Genomic DNA, 21,868 nt, shown 5'->3' with positions numbered 1-21,868 from the left:
TTACATAAGCACATCATGGTGTTATGGTCCAAATAAACTTTAATAAGGGAAAAAAAAAAGACTACAAGGTGTACGAAAGTTGCAAACATCGCCGTCGCCTTGTCTATGTGGTCTCGATGCTGTTTGAGTCACTCTTCGAGCGAGTCTGTGTGCTATGTGGCCTCCCATTATATCACTAATGAGGAGCCCTCCGGAGGGATGGGGGAGAAAGACGGCAGGGCAGACAGAAAAAGACAGATGAAAAAAGAAAACGAGGAAGGAGAGACCGAGATCAGCTTGGGGACGTTTTCCTCTTCGCCCTCCCATCTCCTCTTCCCCACACCTCGGAGTCTAATTGGACTAAAACTGTGATCTAATTAAATGTCCAATTAAAGTGCAGAGAGCAACGTGCCCACCGGCGTATCACAGTAGAGGGACATAATCAGCTGGAAAAACAAACAAAAAAATCAATGCGAAACGGGGAAAGACGTTAAAGCAGAAATGGGAGCACAGAGAGGAGTGGCGAGGACGCCTTAAAAAGTGTCATGTATTGGGACAAGGCACTTTTTTGTATCTGTACACAAGCTTATGTATCATTGTAAGAATCACTTACAGTGGAACCATTTATCTCCACGCCCCTCACACTGGCTGGCTGACGTTGACATAAGCAGTTGTCAACATGACAGAAATCGAAACCGAAGCAAGCCATTGCTTGCACATTTATTTACTTGTGACTAGACTACAAACATAGACTTACAAACATAATAAGAATGGTTAATAAACCTACGGCACTTTGTTGGCATGGTTTTGCTCCATTTGTGTATATTTTTATTTTGATTCTTCTGTTTCCCATGAACATCTGTCAAAACGCAACGCTGACATCACCAAGAAAAAAGAACAACAGTTCCCATGATGCTTTGAGTGCAGATTCAAGAGTTAGTGAAGTGGACGCTAATATCACGTTTCGAAGTCTTCTGCAGCGATCGTGTTTTGATCTGACAAATTTTAAGTAGGTTTGATCTAGTGTAGCATTACTATAGCTTCTGCTTGGACTGCGGCAGCTGTTGAACTCAGATGAAAAAAAAAATGTCTCAAGTGTCATTATCTGAGCTAATGAGCGACGCTGGGAACACTGAAGGTACGTAGGATTGCAATGTTTATAGTGTGTTTTTCTGTGTAAATATCCCATGTTACAACATGGACACCTGCAGCTTATACACAAGTGCAGCCTATATATGTACAAACACTTTTTCTCTTTAAATTTGGTGGGTGCGATTTATATTCAGATGCGCTCACTAATCCGGAATTTACGGTCTTTATTTTCTATTTATTATTAACAATTTGTTCCCATTTTACTGCTCTTATGAAATTTTTACTTTTGAGTCCTACTTTTAATATTAAATTTTTTCCCTTTTCCTTAACACTGCACAAGCTATGTACCTTCATGTACTGTATAAGTCGGACTTCAATGCACGGGGATGACTACATCAGAATGCAATTCTTCAAATCAATAATAATGAAAAAAAGATTCATTTCAATAAAAATATCCTAATTTTGTCTCATACTACCACTTCACCCCTCCAGAGGTGCTAGAGAGTCTCAGTGGTAACAGAAAGCTAACCTTTGCTCACAAAAGCTAATACACATAATTAATTTGTATTTCACCACCAAATGCATGTAAGTTAAGACCCTGTCACACCTTGACAATTCAGCCAGCCTACGCCAACATATGAAAAAATTGGCCAATACGCTGGCGTACGTCCAATAAGTTATGGGTAAATTTTGTATAAGTTAAGAGCACGCTGAAGCACGCCGGCATACGTCGTAGTACGTCCAAGTTGTCCAAAAATTTTGTGCATGCACAAAACATTTCGACGTATGTCAACGTATGATTCATACTTCCCGCATCCGCGGGCAATAGTTATGCGATCGTTGACGCCCGTTCACACACGTTACTTGTAAGTTACGTACAAGTCAAAATACGTCAACATACCTTGAGACAGAACTGTCTTCTTGGCGAGGGGAGATGGTGATGGAGGCTGTCGTGTTTGCAATTGCAGGTAAGTTTGCAGCTTGACCAGTAGAGGGCACTGTGACACTGGGAATGGAACCAACTTGTTTTGATTTTTTTATCAACTTTATTAATGCATAAGCGAGTCACAAATCCATGAGTACACCATACACCAGGGGTCTCAGACTCGCGGCCCCGGGACGATAGTTTGCGTCCCATCTTAATATGAAAAATTTATATTCGTGTGGCCCGCAACTTTGATATGAATGACACTTGTCGTGTGCGGAGCCAAACGAACCAATCACGGTGAGGCCAATTTTTTCATACGTTGGCATAAGCTGGCTAAATCGTCAAGGTGTGTCAAGTTATAGAAACGTTCTATATAAGTTACTAATATGTCATGTTTACGTCGACCTCGTTATGAATACGCTATGTATACGCCCAAAATTGAAAAAAAAAAAACTACGGCAGTTCAACATATGCCATCAAAATGATCACGTCAGGCATGCGCTGCCTAAATGGTCAAGGTGTGACAGGGCCCTTAAGATAAACCAAGTAATAAATCAAATTTTGTCCTCCTGGACATGCCAAGGAAGTTACAATCTTCTCCTTGTGACAATTGAAATGAATGATATATCCTGCGTCCTACTGATTGGAGTTTGAATGAATGAATCTTTTTAACAGGTGAAAAATAACCATCTACATTTATTTGCGTTACAGTAACTGAGTATTTTCTGTGTGCTAGTACTTTTTAAAGTTGTTTTAAAATGTATTTCCACTTTTGCTTAAGTTGGTTTCGTTTAAAATCTTTACTTTGCTCCGTTTCACTTTCAATTTAACCAAATTTGTTACTGAGTTAAAAAACTAAAGTCTAAAGTTTGCTATTGACTTCTGTGCTCTACTAAGTTGCTTTGATGTATTTTCTTATTTGACTGAATACCTAAACGTAACTTTTTAGTATGCTATACTCCTCAATATTTTCTCACATTTATTAACAATATTCCCAGCACTAATGTTTACATTTTTTTGTACAATTCTAGATATTTTATACTTAGATATCTATTTCTGAAATAAAGATAAGTGCACAATGAAATCACCATACGGGCGATTGCGATAAACACAACTACAAGGGGAAAGTTAATAATAATATAGAGTCTATATAGAGTAACATAAAGTGTATCTTTACACTTTCCTGCCACCCATCAGTCAGATGGCACGAGTGAGATCAATCTTGCACTTTCTCCATCTGTGAATTGCTCCCACGCTGTTAAGCCCCTATGGACAGCTTGAGCCCATAAAATATTAATGCAGGGATTCAATTCAACATTCTAGTTAATCTTCCTAACAATTAGGCTGTGGCGGGTCACATAATTAGCTTTGTTATAGTCTCAAATGACCGAAACTCTTGGGAGAGAAACGCAATTTGGTAGCTGAGGAAGTAATCCCAAAACTAACCTCTGAATTTTAACCACAGCTGCACTCTTGCTCTTTTTGTGTGTGTATTCATACCATAGCCGTTTCTCCCACTTCAGTGCATTCTTGACGGGTGCAAGTCCATGTCCCCTACCTGCCCTGATCCCTCCCTCCTGCTGGGGAGGAGAAAGAGGATCAATCACATACTGAGACAAACCCACCTGCTCACACAATGAACTGCCAGAAGGACAGTGTTACTGCTGTTATTTTGTAGTTTACAAGTATTGTGGGTTTTCTTTGTACACAGGCTGCCTCTCACAGTCCAAAAACATGCATATTCGACTAACTGGAGACAAAAAATTGTCCATGTGAGGTGTGAATGGTTTGTATATGTATCCTGTGACTGGCTGGTGACCAGTCTAAGATGTACTGGGATAGGCTCCAGCTCAACCACAACCCTAATGAGGACAATAGGTCTTGAAAATATATAGATAAATGGAAGGACAAGTATTCTATTGTAATTAATAGTCTTCATTATTGTCGTCACTGCAAGTTAGTACTGATAAACTGCTCGATTTTCCATATTGGGGAACCAAAATTTGTTCTTTTAGGTTCACCACTACATATTGGAATAAATTAACAGACAATGACTCACTGTGGTATTTTCTCATCTGAATTCGTTCTATCTAGGGGTACTCAATAAAAAAGCAAGTACATGTACGAAGAAGTTGACCATTAGGCGCTGCTATGTTAAAGTAACGTTAAGTAGTGAACATGTTTATGCTCAACATCACAAAACGACTTTAAATGCCTCATAGCCGAAACGGGACGAATTTAAGAATACAACAAAAAGTGACGTAAAAATTATGGATCTCGCCCAATTCAAAAGTTGTCCATTTGTATATCACGCATACATGTCCATGATCGTTAACTACATCGAACAAGTAGTGCTCGTCTTAATATGGTTACCTTTGCAGAAAACTCTTCTAAAGTTTTCTTTCAGGGCGTCCCGTTGGCTGTCCTCATACCAAAATACTACAACTCCCACTTATCGAGCTTTTACATTAGCTGCCATGTTGGTAGTTTTCTCACCACTTAGAAGCTTTGGTTGGTTTCATTTAAAAACTACATTTCCCATAAAGGCATATGTTCTCCCGGATATGTCACCCTCGTTTCCGTGGTCACCAGAAGATCGGTTCGCCGCTTGTTTCCTGTTGCAGCAAGGAGAGCGGCGGCGTCGAGGCAGACAGGGACGACTTAACACCTCCACAAATTCCACTATACAATGAAACTATCAGCAATATTACCCTTTCTCTGTGACCGCATCATCTGCATTACACTGCTGGTAAGCACCTTCGTCCTAGCCCTGCAGCTGACACAGTTAATGAGAGCTAACATGCAAGCTAACGTTAGCGAAGTGGTGCTATTCAGTTGTTAGCTAACGGAGCAGTTGTACTGTCATTAGACGCGACTTTTGGAGTGACTTGTTGTGAAAAACAGCTAATTCACTACAGATTATTTAGTTATTTTGCAGGATGACTCGAGGGGGATAGTTTTGTCTGCAACGGTTTCGTTTTGAACGAACTGTGAGCAACCGGACTGTTAGTGAGGCTGCTTTGCGAGTAGCTGTGATTACTTTGTGTAGTGCTGATGATTCTAATCATATGTTTTATATAGCACACTGCGTGTCCAGTATAAGATTTACTTTGGTTATATCATATGGTTGAGCATTTAGTTACATTGTGGATCGAGGTGAAGTGACAAGAAAGCACTGCTGCTACGCACATTTTAAATCAACTATGTTTCGTCGAAGTAATACGTTTACAGTGTTGTCTTCTATGTTTGCCCGAGCTAAACTTGTTGTAATGCGAATGTTAATGGTAACGATAATAAGTTCGAGTCACGCTCCTAGATGCCTGTGACTGATGCTCGCCGGTTGGTGAATTCCTCTGTTGTGGCTCAATCTCATTGGCTAACAACCCGGAAGTAAGCGGCCTGACCAGGACGAGAGTTTTTCATTTGTTATCCAACTTTTACCAACCGCAATGATTCATACACCGCAGTTGAAAGCTTTGTGATGTGAAGTTTATATATAATAATACATAATAAATGTAGTATTTGTAATTTAGAGTATTATATCACAACAGTAGCTCAAACATTTAAACAATATTCCAAACGACTAGCAAAGCTCCTGCAACTCGTTTCTTAACTGGTTTGGTCAGATTCCCACATACCCTGAAAGCTCTTAATGTTTAAATTTAATACGCTATTGCCACTAGCCACTGGCAGCCGTGTTGACTCTTTTGTTCTCCCCCTGTAGATATTATAAAGAGCACCATTAACAATCAGTCATTTTTAATGCTTATTCTGAGTTGGAGTCTATCCCGATTGTCTTTTATGGGTGAGAGGCGGGGTACACCCTGCACTGATCACCAAACAATGACAGGGCACATCAGCCCATATAAACTATCTGGGCTGAGTCATTTGTACAAGGCACACAAAAGTATTGAAGTGTTGTTGTGATGACACATCCACAGATTGGTAAATACACTTGAAAGATTGTTCCCTCGGAGTTATTTGTTTTTGGGTGTGTTCACACTTGCCTGGTTCGATTAAAATGAACTTGTCTTATCAAGCAACCTGGTGTGCCTGCAAATGAACTGGTGCGGTTTGAGTCATTTTCGCTGAAATGCTGCATCACCAGTGTTAAAGTGACATCAGAAATCATAGTAATATGAAAGAACAGTTAAAAGAGCACCTTTTATAATTGTTTCCTACAGGACTGCAATCTCTTTGTGGCCTTGGTAACATAATGACGTAATCAGCACATGACCAGGGCGCCAGAGCGTAAATGCTGCGCTGTTCATAACAAACTCTGCCGTGGTTTCCGTTGTGAGAAACATTGCAAGGGTCAATGAACCAATCAGGTTGGACCACAAATGTCATAGTGGTGACGATCATGATAACGACAGGCAGCAAAGAGATAAAATTGCTAATTGACCAGGCATGTCTTGAATTTAGTATGTATTCTAGCATGGTAAATTGTCCATATAATTATTAAAGATACCTACATAGGCAAATGTTTTTATGAACTCTGCTTCACTCGCTAGTCTGTGCACCAAACATTTCTGTGAACATGATTGCGAACAATAAGGAAATAGAGCGGTCTTGATGGTTTGAGAAGAGAGGGGCAACAGACCACGTTTACAAACCCCTCAACTGATAAAGTGAGCTTTAGATGTTGGCGTTGCAGTGTTTTTGGTCTCCATTGCTGATCTAGTGTTTGTGTTTGCAGGTGATGGGCCTTTCCACTCCTGGACAAGCAGAAATCACCAGTCTGGACTCGGGCAACATTGATGACGTCCTAAGTAAGACATCGCAGAACATAACTCGAAATATCATATCTCTTGGGTGTGTTTGTTCATGTGCTTATCTTTCTCTACAGACAATGCCGGGGTGTCCTTAGTAAACTTTTATGCAGACTGGTGAGTGACTTGCTTGTCTCCTGCAATCTGTTGTGAAGGATATGTTTACTACCAGTGGCGCACGGTACACATCGAGTGCTGTGGAACCTCGAAGGTCAAACACAATCCGTTCTGGGACACTGGGTGACATCCAGTTTGATTGAATTTTGAAACAAACGTTTCCATTGGAAATACTGGAAATGGAAATAAGCCATTCTTGTGTCAGCCATCAGACAATGTTATACAGGTGTCCTTGTGTTAAGAACCTAAGTGAACACTTCACTCACAGAACACATGAAAGACATAAAGTGCAGTAATAAAAACATTGAATACAAGAGTTAAATGAAGCAGTAGTACAAAAAAAAAAAACACTGCGCTGTATAGTTACTACTTTCATAGTCACTTTCATAGGTGTAGAGCCTTTAACATTCTCAAGGATACTGGAGCGACCTGGCAGTTAAGTGTAGTGTTAATAGTTCTGTGACCATGGCTCAGTCCTAACTGTGTGTGTGTGTGTGTGTGTGTGTGTGTGTGTGTGTGTGTGTGTGTGTGTGTCTGTCTGTCTGTCTGTCTGTCTGTCTGTCTGTCTGTCTGTCTGTCTGTTTGCTGATGTTGTTTTGGCATTGTTGAGCTTGTTTTTGTTTTTCAATAAAGACATTCCTTGATCGACCACCTCCTCGTCATCCTCACAACATGCGGGTAGACCTTACAGTACGATCTGTTATCTTTAATAATGGTCACACCCGCCCAGTGTTGAGTAGTGCAGGGTGAGCCGCGCTTTGTGTATTCTTCTGTTCTCGAGTGAGTCTTAAGTTTTTAATGAATTTATGCGAGCGCGTTTGTAACACGGACGCCATAAATCGAGGACTAAATGTAGGTAGCTTTTTCACGTTAACTGTTCTACAAGTGCAAAAAGAAGTTAGCCTATGGCGTTAAAATCATGCCAAAACCTCACAAACGATTCACAAACAAACTCAGTGTGGTATGCAAATACAAAACATCTTTCACAAATGGGGCCCTATGATTTCCGCGTTAACGGAATAACGGACGCAATTGGTCAATAAAAACGGAATCTGTTACTGTTAAACAGGCAATCTTGTGGAAAGTGATGTGAATTAAATGATGTCATAATGAGAAGAGGGAAAGTTTGTGTCGGGAAGTATTTCGCCGGTGGGCGGCTCAATCGTGGAGGAATCTCATCACAAACACTACTAAACATGTCAAAACGGCGGCGAAAAACCTTGGAAACTCCTCTGTTATGGAGCGTGAATGGAAGCTAGTGGGATTAGCTTAGTTTAGAAGAGCTTGCTTGTGTGTGTGTGTGTGCTGGATGAGTATATTTTCACCATGTTGTTTTACTGCTTTAATGTTAGGACCATATTAGTGAAAAAAGACAAGAGGCAACTTTATTCTTGCACCCAGCTCGTATCAACCCTCAATTGCCATTCTCAACACATACAACACACTTCCGGCCTTCAAAATAAGAGCGCTCTTTGTCACATTTGTCTAATTGTGTAAACAAAACAACGGTGTCATAAAAATATCTCACATTAATAACGCGATTGGAATGACCTCTGTGACTACATCTTCCTTAATCACAAGCACGGGCATTACAGTTTGTTGAAGATTTTAATGTGCTGAGGCTGACGTCCCATTAGAAAAGTTAGCCAAGCTGTATCCATTTCTCAATTACTGGACAAAAGGGGCCAATGATGTATTACATCAATAAATGTAAGGATTTTTGCAATTCATTCATGGACATTTTATTCAGTAATTCAAAGAGCACACACTCTATGCTGGTAAAATACGTATAAAAGGTAAAAAACTGAATTCAGCAAAATTTAAAATGGAAAAAACGGAATTTGGGAAAAAATAAAATGGATTTCATAGGGCCTTACACAAACTAATGTATTTTGTTTTGCAAATAAGAAACATACCTATCCGTGGTTCAGAAACAAATGCCATGCTTTACACATACAAATGAACATATTTCTTTAATTCCACAATAAATAACTTTCAAGTACAAACAAATCTTTCAAGTACAAAAGGGATGTTTTTATATTATACAGAATTTATTTGACTTTGATGTATTGTTGCAAAATTTGGAGCGGACCTGGATCGGAGCAGGAGGGGATAGAGAAGAAGAGAGAAGAAAACAGAGAAGGGGTGCGGGAATAAGAGGGGGACAAAAAAGAGAGAGACAAGGACAACAGCAGCAACAGCAATTGTGACAACAATAACAAGACAACAGAAACTAACAAAAAAATTGTGACTTTTGGCACAACCATACCATTGTCACGTGACTTTTGGCACTAAAGTTCCGCCTTGCAGAGCTCCACATAAATGCCCTCTGATCTACACCCAAATGCCTTCAGGTTCACACACAAATGCTAGTGAACTTTCTGAGAAATGGCCTGTAGCTTGCACTCCACAACAGCAGGTGGCAGAAACAGCAGGAAAACAAGCACCGAACAAACGTTCGCTTGTGAGTTCTTGATTCCGGAAGTTGGAATCTTTGTATTTATTTCTAACTTCACTGCAGTCTGTTGGCGGACTTCAATAAAGTTTGAGGGGGGGAAAAAAATCTTCCTGGCCCCGTTAAATTGAATGAACAGCTCCACCTGTCGTGGTGCAAATTACAGGCTATTTCTCAGCAAATTTACTGGCATCTGTGTGTGGATCTGCAAGGCGGAAAGCTAGCGTCCAAATGTCTCGTGACAGTGGTAAGATTGTGCCAAAAGTCATGTGACAGTTTTTTGTCGTCGTAAAATTGTTGTTCTTGTACTTGAAGGATGTTCTGTTTTTGTATTTGAAGGATATTTTCTGCACCTGAAAGATTTTAGTTTGTACTTGAAGGATATGTCATGAAGCAGGACGGTATGTGTTTTGTTTGATACGTCCGTTTCTTATTTGCAAAACAAAATGCATTCGTTTGCGAATGATGTTTTGTACTTGCAAAACCACACTTGCAGACTTTGTGAATCGTTGGGAGTGAGTAAAACATGTTTGGCGTTTTTGTGCGTTTTTGGCATGATTTTAAGTCCACATTAACCTCACTGTTTGATGTCCACTGTTTTGTGGGACTTTTGAATAAAAAAAAAAAAAAAGTTGGACGATTTCCAAATTGTCTTCCACAGGAAAGAGCGATTTTTATAGAAAAACAGTTTGCCATTGAAAGATACAGCTTGATTATCGAACAAAAGTTGATGTCCATCAAAGAAAGGATGTGACCCCCTTCCGTCTCTGATCACCGTTTAGGTGCAGATTTAGTCAGATGCTCCATCCCATATTTGAGGAGGCGTCTAACATCGTGAGGGAGGAGTTTCCCGACACCAAGCAGGTGGTGTTTGCACGCGTGGACTGTGATCAACATTGTGAGTATTGACAGCTCCACCTTTTTCTTGTTTTCTCTCACCCCCCCCCTTGTGAAAATAAGAGATCCCACTTCAGTTACACAGGAGACCGTTCATATCCAGAGAAGTCACTTAATGGTAAAACTAGGGCTGGCCCGATCCGATATTGATATTGGATATCGGTCCGATCAATGTTCCCACTCATTTTCTAATTGTCAAACGACAAGAGCATTCCTTGGATCTCTGTGAGCACCATCAGACATGCACACTTGTCGTATCACACCTGTCCAAAACCTGACAACATCCATTCTGTGATATTTTGCATATGAGTGGGTTCAAAAGAACGGGAAGGCGTATGTCACAACCGTAGAACTGTCTCATCCAATCAATGATCTGAATCTTGTAGGAAACCCCAATTTTTGTCATTTTCTTTTCCTTTTTTTTCTTGTAGCAGTGTTACAAAACCTGTATTTTAGTGATGAAAAAAATCTCTGACATTGAGCGGGCGCGCTCTGTAAGGAGAGTGAGTCCGTGCGGGCGTCATTAAAAATGCAATTTTTTCATATGATATCAGGTGTATTTTCATTTGGATACATGTTTTAGATAGATTTCTTCTCCATCTTCAGTTTGGTATGGGGTTTATATCGAGTGTTGGACCACATCAAGTCAAATGAGTGCTTGGAAAATTAAGTACAACTTTAAGCCTTTGAAACTCATGGACCGATAAACGAATGGAAATGGAAAAAAAAAAACCAACCATTTTCCGGTCTCTTCGGCAACACTGGGAAAAGTCGGCGTAAAGCTTCCTGTTTACGGTAAATCCGGCCATCAAAATAAAAGCACGCTAATACTACATGCACGGTGAAGCTACGCATGACATTCAGTCCACACTTGCTACTTTTCCTACCTTTTCTCATTCGGAAAAAGAAAAACTCACTCAGATTCACTTCTTCCAGTCCACTTCCAGTTAAAAGGAACACTTTGGCTTGGTGTGTGGATGTGGTACTGGCCGTTTGTTTTGCCGTACCACGGGTTAGCAAGTAGCTTGCAGCTCTCTTAACTCCGCTGCCCCATTAGCTATACGCTAACCTGGATAACTGCGACATGTACTACGTAACGCGCTGTTAATGAATTGATTGGCTGCGTAAGAAAAAATAAATCTTCTCATTGGTGTTTGCCATTGTGTTATATGTTGTTACCGCTTGTTGTCGCCTGTCACAAAGTTGCATTGCAAAATGGGACACAAAAAATTATGTGTTGATTTTATTTACAGTCCATGTTAGATTTTATTTCCTGCGCTGCATAAATTTGCAGTACGCTGAGAACGCTGGAGAAGTGCGCGATTATGCTGGCGCGCGGCTTAGAGGACACATTGGGTCCGATATCAGCAAAGAAAACCACTATTGGATCATATCGGCACCCCCGTTTCCCCAAAGTGCCAGCACTTCTATTCAGTGTGTTGCGCCCACATGATCACAACAGTGTGTGCTGGCGTGCAAGGAGTGGAAGTGATGTCAGCCATGTGGCAGTATTTTTTGGGGTTAAAGTCCGAAAAAGACGTCGCAGCTGTGTGCAAAACTTGTCATGCACACACTTCCCGTGGTGGCACAGAACCAGGGAAGTTTTAATATGACCAGCCTCATCATGCATTTGAAGGTTTTTGCAACACCACGGCTTCCTGAAACATCCCACTGCTGTTTGGAACTTTTACAAAGCGTGAGAAACTCCCACGAGACGGCAAAAAGTCATGAGCTACAACAGAAAAGCGTCGTGCCCCGTCAGAGGTGATCAAACACAATACACATCTGTATGGTTTTCCAGCCTTACCACAAGTGCAGATGTAAATAGACATTTTGCTGCAAATTCACTTTAAGTAATAAGACCGTGGGTCTTTTATGTCAATTCTACAAGATTTTTTTTTTTTAATAATGATATTTGAAGCAATTCTGTCTGGAATTTTATATCTGCCATCCATGTTTTGAATCTGGCCATCGCATCGTAGACAATTATGACATTGATGCCTATCGTTGTTTTCCATCCCTTCTTGAAGCAATTCCAATATCTTTCATGTAGATACACACACATACACACACACACACCATATTTAATAGACCTACATACGCAAAGATGGCCGCCACACCAAAGCGTGGCGCAGACAGAAACCGCTGGCCGCAGCCTTTTGAGATAAAGCAAATTAAAGAGAATTATTGATGACCCGCTAACTGTTTGAAGACTAATGACAAAACTGCTTCTTCCTGTGAAGCCTGGAGGCTTAGAGACACCCCGCAGAGAGATTGACACCTGCCTCACCGACACACACATGCGCACACACGCACCAACAAACACGCAGGCAGTGAGTGTGTACACAGCGAATATTTACCCCTGGTGGGGGGGCGGCTTTCATGTGGGAGATCAGAGCTCAGAGCTGTCTGAAGGTTGTGTCTTCAGCCTTGTGGTTTAACTCCGCCGCCGCGACTCCGTTTTACGCTTTACACCTCTTCATCAATCGATTTCTTCCTCTCCAACTTCTCCTTCTGCCTCCACGTAGCGGCCATAGCCCAGCGCTACCGCATCACCAAGTACCCCACGCTGAAGCTGTTCCGCAACGGCATGATGATGAAGAGGGAGTACAGAGGTCAGAGGTCGGTGGCGGCGATCGCTGACTTCATACGCCAGCAGCAGGTGGACCCCGTGAAAGAGATTCACTCGCTGGAGGAGCTGAAAGCTGTGGATGTGAGCGGCAACAACACACGTTTGTGTACTGTAGATTGGCACATAAGAGTAGTCAGTGTACAGCTTGTACAGACGTCCACTGAAAATGATTATTTTCTACTAAAGAGTATAATAGAAGTGAGTCGCAAGGTAATTGTCAAGCACATTAGTGGTGGTGGTGGTGGTGGTGTCATTGTCTGGGGCTGCACGAGTGTTGCCGCCACTGGGGAGCTGCGGTTCATTGAGGGGGAAACATGAATTCCAGCACGTGCCGTGGCATTGCGAAGCCCCTCCCTTGGGAAATTGGGCCGCATGATAAAGACCCTAAACACACCTCCAAGCTGACAACCGCCTTGTTGAGAAAGTGAAGGTGAACCGAGCGCCTGTGGGGGCATCAAGAGGAATGAAGATGGAGGAGTGCAGAGTGTCTAACGTCCACCGTTGTTGTCATCGTGGAGGAGTGGGAGAGGATTCCAGTAGCAATCTGTGCAGCTCTGGTCAAGTCCATGTCCAAGAGGATCAAGGCAGTGCTCGATAACAATGGTGTGGACATGTTGACTGTGAGCTGTACGCACTTGTGTTGCCAGCTGTTTCAACAATAACTGCTGTGTGGTGACAGTAAATCCATACTGCTTTACAAGCTGTACACTGACTGCTCTAAATCATATTACCGGTAGTTGAGTTTCTATAGTACAGTCGTCCCTCGTTTATGGCAGTTAATTGGTTCCCCACCCGATTTCGATAAATGAATTTCCGCAATATAGGATTCAGTGTGAATAGATGGAATGTTTTTGCAATAAAGAGCATAGAAAACCTCTTTATGACTTTGTAAATATGGTTTTTAACATTATAAGAGCCCTGTAGACATGAAATAAACACGCCTATCGTCGCCTTTACACTCCTGTTATTCATTGTTTACGACACATTGCGCAACTCTTACGCTGCAGGGCCTCGAAACAGCCACTAGCTAGCGAGCTAACCAGTTAGCCTCTAATTTATTTCTTCTAAACTTAAGAAGCCAAAAATTTACCACTTTCACACAGAATGGGAGGGGACTCACCCCCCCCCCCCGACATGACATGACATGACTGACTTGATGACTTCATACGGCGTAATCTAATGTCTCAATGGTTTGTGTCGTTACTGCTGCCTAGTGACCAGAATACTACATATCACTTGTATTTCAATATGTTTTGTACTAATAATAGACCACAGTCTACCACAAAACAGCGATCATTTCTTTCTTTCTGAAAATGCGATAATTGAACCGCACTATTGCGAGGGACGACTGCATTGTCCTTTGAGAATGCGACACTGCAAAGCAATACTTGCTGTCATTTCACAGAGAAGCAAAAGGAACATCATAGGTTACTTTGAAAAAAAGGACTCGGACAACTACCACTCTTACGAAAAAGTTGCCAACATCCTTCGAGATGACTGCGTCTTCATGGCTGCATTTGGGTGAGTGTTTTTCTTTCCCTGCCCCCCTCCCCACGGTGGCTCCGTGCACACGGCGTGAGCTTGATGTGAATGGTCCTGCCCTCCAGTTCGGCGTCCGAGTCGGAGCGCTTCAGCGGCGACAACGTCATCTACAAGCCGATGGGTGAAAGCGTCCCCGACATGGTCTACCTCGGCTCCCTCACCAACTTTGACCTGACCTACGCTTGGGCCCAGGACAAGTGTGTGCCTCTGGTCAGGGAGATCACTTTTGAAAACGGAGAGGTTTGTCCCATCATCATCAGCAGCAAGATCTTTTAATGAAGGCTGTCATCTTTTAACGTCGATTGCGTGTGTGTATTTCACAGGAGCTCACTGAGGAGGGCATCCCGTTCCTCATCTTGTTCCATCTCAAGGAAGACAACGAGAGCTTAGAAAAGTTTCAGCATGAAGTGGCTCGTCAGCTCATCAGCGAGAAAGGTGAGGATTATTGGTATCAATTTTCACATTGCTGTAGAGCAGGGGTGTCCACAGTGCAGCCTGGGGGCCATTTGCGGCCCGCAGCTGTTTTTTTATTGGCCCGCAGCACTTTATGAAAATATAATTTAACAAGAAAACAAAAAAATAGCAGCAGAAATGGGAAAAAACAGCTGTAATTGTACAAGAATAAAATACACACATATAAATACACGTACAATTCAAAATATGAGAATAACGTCGTGATATGGAAAAAAACTAAATCCGCGCCTGTAAGTTAATAACTAAGTCATAAATAGCTGTTTGTCATTAAAAAAATGCAGACGTAGCAGCAGCATGACACAGCGGCGGCAGTCCGCCATCCCATACAGCCCACTACCACAGCGTCAAAAATTCTAAGGGAAACCCTGCATAGTGTTGAAATATTATAGAAAAAAAATATTTTATTTTATATTTAGAAGTCTGAATATTCTGAGAAACAAACAAGACAAAATAAAGTTGTAGTTTCTGGAAAAGTAGGTTGGGGAAACAGTTATAATAATGTCAGAATATTACAGGATCATCAAGTCCCAGTCCACCGTGTTCATATTATTACTAAAAAGTGTCCGCTGTCGACGTAAAATGTGAGAGCCAAAAAGGCAATTTCTGGAAAAAATGGGCCCGTTTTAAGTCGACATGTGTCTTGTTGTTGACTTTTGTCATCATAGGCAAGACATACAACGCAGCATCTCTGTTAGATAAGAGTATCAAACATCATGAAAACTGAAGATACCATGAAAACTCCTCAGTCTCCACTTTAACAAATGTAATTGTTTATTACCGTGGCTAACAAGGGAGGAGACACTCATCGTCCTCCATCGTCCGTTGCCGTGTCGCTTTCCGACTGATGCGTTCAAGCGTCGCGTGAGTTCCGTCACGTCCACCTTGTCTCTGTGTTGCTCAGGGTCGATCAACTTCCTGCACGCGGACTGCGACAAGTTCCGCCATCCTCTCCTCCACATCCAGAAGACTCCGGCCGACTGTCCCGTTATCGCCATCGACTCATTCAGGCACATGTATGTGTTTCCTGACTTCAGGGACATCAAGTAAGTACCTCCTTTCTCAGGAAACGCTCTTCAAACCAGAATGACAATCTGTCAAAGCTTCCCATTCACACGTTAGTCACTGAGAAATGGTGAAAAGGTTGTTGGTAGTATACACCAAAGTGAACATAACGATCCACGATCTTCACCAAGACGGAATCGGTCCTTCCTTGCCCCACACCCTGTATCTCTGAAGTTTTGTGGCAATCGGCAAACAAGTAGCTTTTGTTGCACAACAAACATGCAAATATACGGCGATGAGAACGTAACACCCCCGGATGAGGTATTAACACTGTCTTGCCACACCGTTAGGTACACCTAATATATTCCAGTGTAGTTCTAGCTACAACATCTGCCTTTACAAAGATGATAATGCTCAATTTTGACAGAACAAAACAATAAAATAACAATGATTAGGGGTGTCCCCATGCAAAATTCCATCCAGCCATCCATTTTCTATGCCGCCTATCCTCACTAGGGTCACGGGGGTATGTTGACCCAGCTGACTTCGGGCCAGAGGCGGGATATACCCTGGACTGGTCGCCAGCCAATCACAGGGCACATATAGACAAACATTCACACTCACATTCATACCTATGGACAATTTAGAGCGGCAGTTAACCTAACATGCATGGTTTCAGCGCATACGAGGAGAAACATGGAGAAACGAGGAGACCGTGCCTGGAGAGAACCCACGCACGGTCCCAAATTAATCGGATATCGGATAGTATCGGATTGCAAGATCGGCGATGCACGCAGTTCGTTCCAGATTCCATGCCAGCACTTCTGTGCAGAGCCCATGTGATCAGTACAAAAGTGTTTAGTAGGGCTGTCATGAGGTCTTGCAGGATTAAAATCTCACGAGAGTTGTCGTTCCGAAAAAGCGGTAATAAATCTATCAATGAATCACACGATAAATGAAAATGAACTGAATAATTTTGCCGGCCTCCATATATTGCCATGTGCATGCGCGTCCTGTTTTCCTTGTCTCTCGCCTCAAAACAGGCAGGAAGAGGGTTCACTCTGTGCAGTGGTTCAGCACCTTAACGGCAAACAAAGTGAGTCATCTTGTCAGACGTGAAGTCGCTTTGTCTCTGGAAGAGGCGGGGCTGATAGCACACACACAGCAAAAGAGTGGAGGCTCATGAGGAGCAATGCAAGGTAACGTAGTAGAAATTAGGAAGAAAAAAAGACTTTTACAAAGCCAAATACCTCAGCAGCCACCTCCGTTTGGGAATATTAATGAGCAAAGTGAGCCCATCAATGAGCCAGTATGGCGAATTTATTTGAAAGTGGTAGCAACATAAAAGGCAACAAAACAAACTTGCCCACCTCAAACACATCCACCCATGCAGGTCGCACATTCAGATGCAGAGCCTTCGTCCCGACAGTAAACACTCACTGAGACGTTTGGTCGGCAAAGTAAATACAAGCGGAACAGCGCTAAATGTTGTGCGTTCACAGAAAGTCATGGCAAAAGAAAAGCTGCTCTTTAATAGAGTTGAAAAGCTGGCATTTCAAGAAATGCTAATACAGTTGAAAAGCTGGCATTTCAAGAAATGCTGCAAATGTTTGACACAGTATAAATTGCATGTGAGAAAATACATGCCACTAATGCCCATCCCACAGCTTTACAACAGTGAAAGATGACATATAAAAGGGAATTATTACAAAATATTATAACAGTGGTTTATGTGGTCTCAAAAAATGATCAATTCGTGGGACAACACACATTTCAAAACACACCTGCATTGTTTAGTGACTCGGCTAAATAGGTTTGCCCGGTCTTATTTTTTTCATTGTACTTTTCTTAAAATTAATTTTAAAATCTCATCTCATCCCGTTCTCGTGGACTCGTCGTCTCATCTCACTAGTGTTCAGGATGGAGTGGTAGTGATGTTGGCCAGGTGGCAATATTTTTTTTTTTCCCAAGTCCCGAAAAAGACGTTGCAGCTGAATCCCAAACCTCCCGTGGTGGCACAGAACCGGGGAAGTTTAATCGCGCATTTGAAGCAGCATCACAAAAACCGCCATGAGGATTTTGTATCGTTGGCGTGTTTTTGCAAAAGCACATTAGTGGTTATTTCAAAATCTATCAAAACAACCAGCAGGAAGGGTTATGTCGACAACCGCTTATGTCGACGTAAACCCTGTTTCACTGTAAAATCTATCTCACAGTGCATCATCATCTTTGTAAAGGCAGAATATTTGATACAGGGCTTGTTTGGGCTCTCATTAGCGTACAGTAGATCCATCTTTTTGCGGGAGTTACATACCATGCCCACCAGCAAATGACAAGAATCATGTATTTTTAACAGCTTTAGCTTGTTTCTGCCCCTCCAAACCCTATCGATAGCTTGCCATTGATGTTCTCCTTTGATTTTGGATCCACATTTGCAATAGAAGCGACTGTTGTAGTCTCAGGAGCCCCAAGTAGTTGCCTGCCGGCAAGCTGCGCCCCTTATTATTACAGTAGATTCATCTCCAGAACTCTCCCCTTCTCTCTTCAATTGCCAGTGTTGGGATTGTTGTTCGGATCCCGAGGCGTTCCCAGACCAGTTGAGAGACATAGTCTCTCCAATGCGTCTTGGGTCTTTCCCAGGGCCACCTAATGTCTGACGTGCCCTGAACACCTCCGGGATGCATCCTGACGAGATGCCCGACGCCTCACACATGTGAAAGTATAAAAGTTATAGGTACCAACCACTAATGAACAGATGAATCGGCGTCACGGGTTGAGTTGAGTTCAAGGAGCGCTGAACAAAGTGCGAGATCGTGACGCTTTGACAAAAAAACATGTAAAAATTGTGGATTTTTTTTTTTTAAACAGTGGTAATGTATGGTGTATATTTTACCTGTATTATCACATATTTATACATTCATGTATAAATTATTACTTTTTAAAATAAAAAATCTGCAAATTTGCATGCGCCTAATGAGTGTACACAACTTGAAAATAGGTTTTGTTGAAATGAGTGTCCACTAATTACATTATGTAAAAGCAATGAAGAAAATGTAATGAAAAGTGACCAGAAGTGGCACCCCTCCCTGGCCGTGTCACAGCCCTATGATTGATTTGACCTCTTTTGGTGCGTTTTGGGCTCGTTATTGGCCCACACCGACATGCTTAATGATGTCTCGTCTTCCCAAATAAAGCAGCTTTTATTGTGCACGCGTGCACCACAATACGCTACTGGGCACCAGCCAAAAAAACTGTCTCACCCCCCTCCCCTGTGAAAATGCGTCCTTTATGAATGGGCCAGGACAGCGGCGCTAATGTGACATGATTTGGCGCGGGCAATAAGTGCTAAACTAATCCATTCTAATGAAATTTGCTCTTATTTATTCTGGCCCAATCAGAGCCTGATCACATAGACAGAAGCCCCGAGGACTGACCAGCCGCGCACGGCCTAATTGCATCACATCACCGCCGCGTGTGGCACACAGCTTGAAATTGCATTAGCACAGCGTATGTTATATGTATGCACTAATGCACCCCTCTCGCACACACGAGCGTCCACCGGGGCCGCGGCCCGAGTGCCGCCGTGTGTGACATGACAGCCGCTCATGACCTGTCATTAATAAGCCGGACGGGCAGCTCTCGCCGCTTTATGGATTCATGCAGGAGACTTTATCCGCCGCCATGGTCTTTTGTCTGTCTCGATCTGTCTGTCGTGTGCAGGAATGTCCTCCCTGCGGACTCATCACATGTTCTGCTTGCAGTGTTCCTGGCAAGCTGAGACAGTTTGTGTTGGACCTTCACTCCGGCAAGCTGCACAGAGAGTTCCACCATGGCCCTGACCCCACGGACAGCACGCCCGGACAGGTCTGATAGAATACTCGCTAGATGGCTCGCACTTGTTTCCGGAGTCCGCAATTATGCCTTTGCAAAGATTGTTTGACACCGTTAAGACGTATTACTTGAACAATTCCACTGCATGACTCTTCTTCGCTAAGGCAACACAATGCACTGCACAGTACGGTAATCCCTCGTTTATCACGGTTAACTGCTTCTAGGCCCAGCTGTGATAAGTGAAGTTCCGCAAAGTAAGATTCCTTATTTATAAATCAACTATTTTCTTCGTTAGACCCCAGAAAACCTGTTTACGACCTTCTTAATACGGTTGTTAACATTATTAGTGCCCTCTAGACATGAAATAATGATGCTTGTGTGTCTCACCGAACATTACTGACATTTAGTGACCAATGTGGAATACTACATATCATTCACTGTGTCTTCTGAATGCCTTATATTTGTATTTTACTTTATTTAGCCACGTTTATGCTTGAAAATGCTTGATTTAGGCAAAAAAATATACGTAAAATGTGCTTAAATATGCATATTTTTGGACTAAAAATGGGCCGTATTCAACCACAAAACATCAATTATTAATTCATATATTTTGGAAAAGCATGATAGAATGAAGCCATGAAATTCGAACCGCGATGTAGCGAGGCGACTATCCAGTGGAAACCCGCTCATGTCGGCAACTAGGGATTCACCAATCCACATTTTTCCACGTTCGATCCGATCCTGATACCTGAATTTGGAAAAACTGCTGATACCAGAGCTCTGTTGGCTTCACTATACAAGCCAAAAGGGAATTTCCTTAACCCGTTATGAACACATTATTTAAGCTGACAACGTGACTCGGCTGTGTTGCCGTGATGAGTGAGAGTCGCACACCACCACAAATAGACACCACCTCTCCCACGGTGCCAAACAGAAACACACAACCTAACCTACCCACCGCACCACGGGGACATCGAAGTAAAAACACATGCCGAAATGAAACCCATCCAACGGATGTGACGGAGAGGGACAGAAGCAAGCTTTCTATGGGCATGTATTGCAGAAAAGTATGATTTTTATTGGATATTTGGGTGGGTTTTTTTTGTTTTTTTTTTACCCATTTCCTTGAATGATTGTCACTTTAAAAAGGAGGGACGGTCACATACTCTTGATATTCAACGTTTTATCGTTCATCTTTACTTCTTCTTTGAATGCAACTCGTTAAGCCGTAACGACAAACCAGGTCAGCTTGTTTTCTAAACAGACCGTCGCGTCGAAAATCCACCATTTCACTTAAAACGACTGTTCCCATCAGGAGGAGTCGGACGTGGCCAGCAGCCCCCCCGGGAGCTCCTTCCAGAAACTGGCGCCCAGCGAGACCCGCTACACCATCCTCAGACGGGACCGCGACGAGCTGTGACCCCAGCGTCGTCTTTCCAAGTCACCCCTTTGACTCGACGCCGCACCTCGGTGGGGGGTGGGTAGGGTGGGACGCCGGGGTGGGGTGGGTGGGACTCGGGTCGGGACAGGCCAAGCGGGACGGATCAGCAACACCCAACACCCTTACTGAAGAGACAGAGATGAAGAAGAACTGGAGAAGAAAAGAGTCCATGTTGGAAGAACCTATATTTTCTTAAACATTTTTATTTGGGATTTTGAGGGAGGGGAAGAGGTTCAAATAGTCGTTTTACTTTTTTTTTCTTGAGCTTGTACATATGTTCCATGGCATTTGTTGATCTAAATTAAATGCATTTTTTCTTTATTATTATTCCACCCCTTCCACTCCAGTTGTTCTCATCCGTGGCTGCGTCTTTTCAAAGCTCGACATTAAGTGTAACACCAACTCCATGTTCAAGTAGCTTCGCCTTGTCGCTCACGATAGATTTCTGAAGGATTACAAAACATTTTGTAGCTAAGCGAGACGGCTACTTGGTACTACTACACTTTTTATTTACAGTGCCTAGAAGTAGAAATGGCTCCTGTCATTTTGTTTTTGTTGTTGTTGCAAAACGGTGGGTGTAATTTAGTTTTCCTTTAATTAAATGGCAAGAGATGCTATTTAAAGTCACAATGGTTCATAAAAAAAGCACCTTTTGGATGTTTTTCCAGTTGTTTTTCACCCCTTGTTTATTAAACACTCTAAACGC

General features: G+C 42.4%; 2 protein-coding genes across 5 annotated transcripts in view; one reads left to right on the top strand and one right to left on the bottom strand.

Annotated features, from left to right (window-relative positions):
- Positions 1 to 20,636, bottom strand: part of invs (inversin) — a 71,655-nt gene extending 51,019 nt beyond the window's left edge. Inside the window, exons 1-2 of one of the 4 annotated variants that reach the window (XM_054781896.1) lie at positions 4,373 to 4,710; positions 3,500 to 3,579 (exon numbers count right to left, since the gene is read on the bottom strand). In XM_054781896.1, the coding sequence (XP_054637871.1) occupies positions 3,500 to 3,502 (3 nt within the window). In that variant the 5' untranslated portion in view covers positions 3,503 to 3,579; positions 4,373 to 4,710. Of the gene's footprint in view, positions 1 to 3,499; positions 3,580 to 4,372; positions 4,711 to 12,600 lie in introns of those variants that run through there. The other 3 variants (XM_054781897.1, XM_054781899.1, XM_054781898.1) reach the window with 3 other exon arrangements.
- On the top strand, positions 4,583 to 21,489 carry erp44 (endoplasmic reticulum protein 44). Its single transcript, XM_054781903.1, has 11 exons — positions 4,583 to 4,748; positions 6,699 to 6,771; positions 6,849 to 6,888; positions 10,126 to 10,241; positions 12,769 to 12,953; positions 14,278 to 14,393; positions 14,480 to 14,654; positions 14,738 to 14,849; positions 15,790 to 15,931; positions 19,652 to 19,754; positions 21,037 to 21,489. The coding sequence occupies exons 1-11, from the start codon at positions 4,689 to 4,691 to the stop codon at positions 21,139 to 21,141; spliced, it is 1,227 nt and encodes a 408-aa protein (XP_054637878.1). The 5' UTR covers positions 4,583 to 4,688; the 3' UTR covers positions 21,142 to 21,489.
- The last annotated feature ends 379 nt before the right edge of the window (positions 21,490 to 21,868 follow it).

Source organism: Dunckerocampus dactyliophorus, chromosome 7 (genome assembly GCF_027744805.1).
Source record: "Dunckerocampus dactyliophorus isolate RoL2022-P2 chromosome 7, RoL_Ddac_1.1, whole genome shotgun sequence".
Lineage (NCBI taxonomy): Eukaryota > Metazoa > Chordata > Actinopteri > Syngnathiformes > Syngnathidae > Dunckerocampus > Dunckerocampus dactyliophorus.
The sequence above is the reverse complement of the archived record's forward strand: the minus strand, read 5'-3'. Positions and strand labels throughout refer to the sequence as shown.

Coding starts and splice junctions, on each gene's coding strand:
- erp44 (XM_054781903.1), top strand. CDS start 4,689: ATGAAACTATCAGCAATATTACCCTTTCTCTGTGACCGCATCATCTGC. Junction 4,749..6,698: donor TCATCTGCATTACACTGCTG/GTAAGCACCTTC, acceptor TTGTGTTTGCAG/GTGATGGGCCTTTCCACTCC. Junction 10,242..12,768: donor CGTGGACTGTGATCAACATT/GTGAGTATTGAC, acceptor GCCTCCACGTAG/CGGCCATAGCCCAGCGCTAC.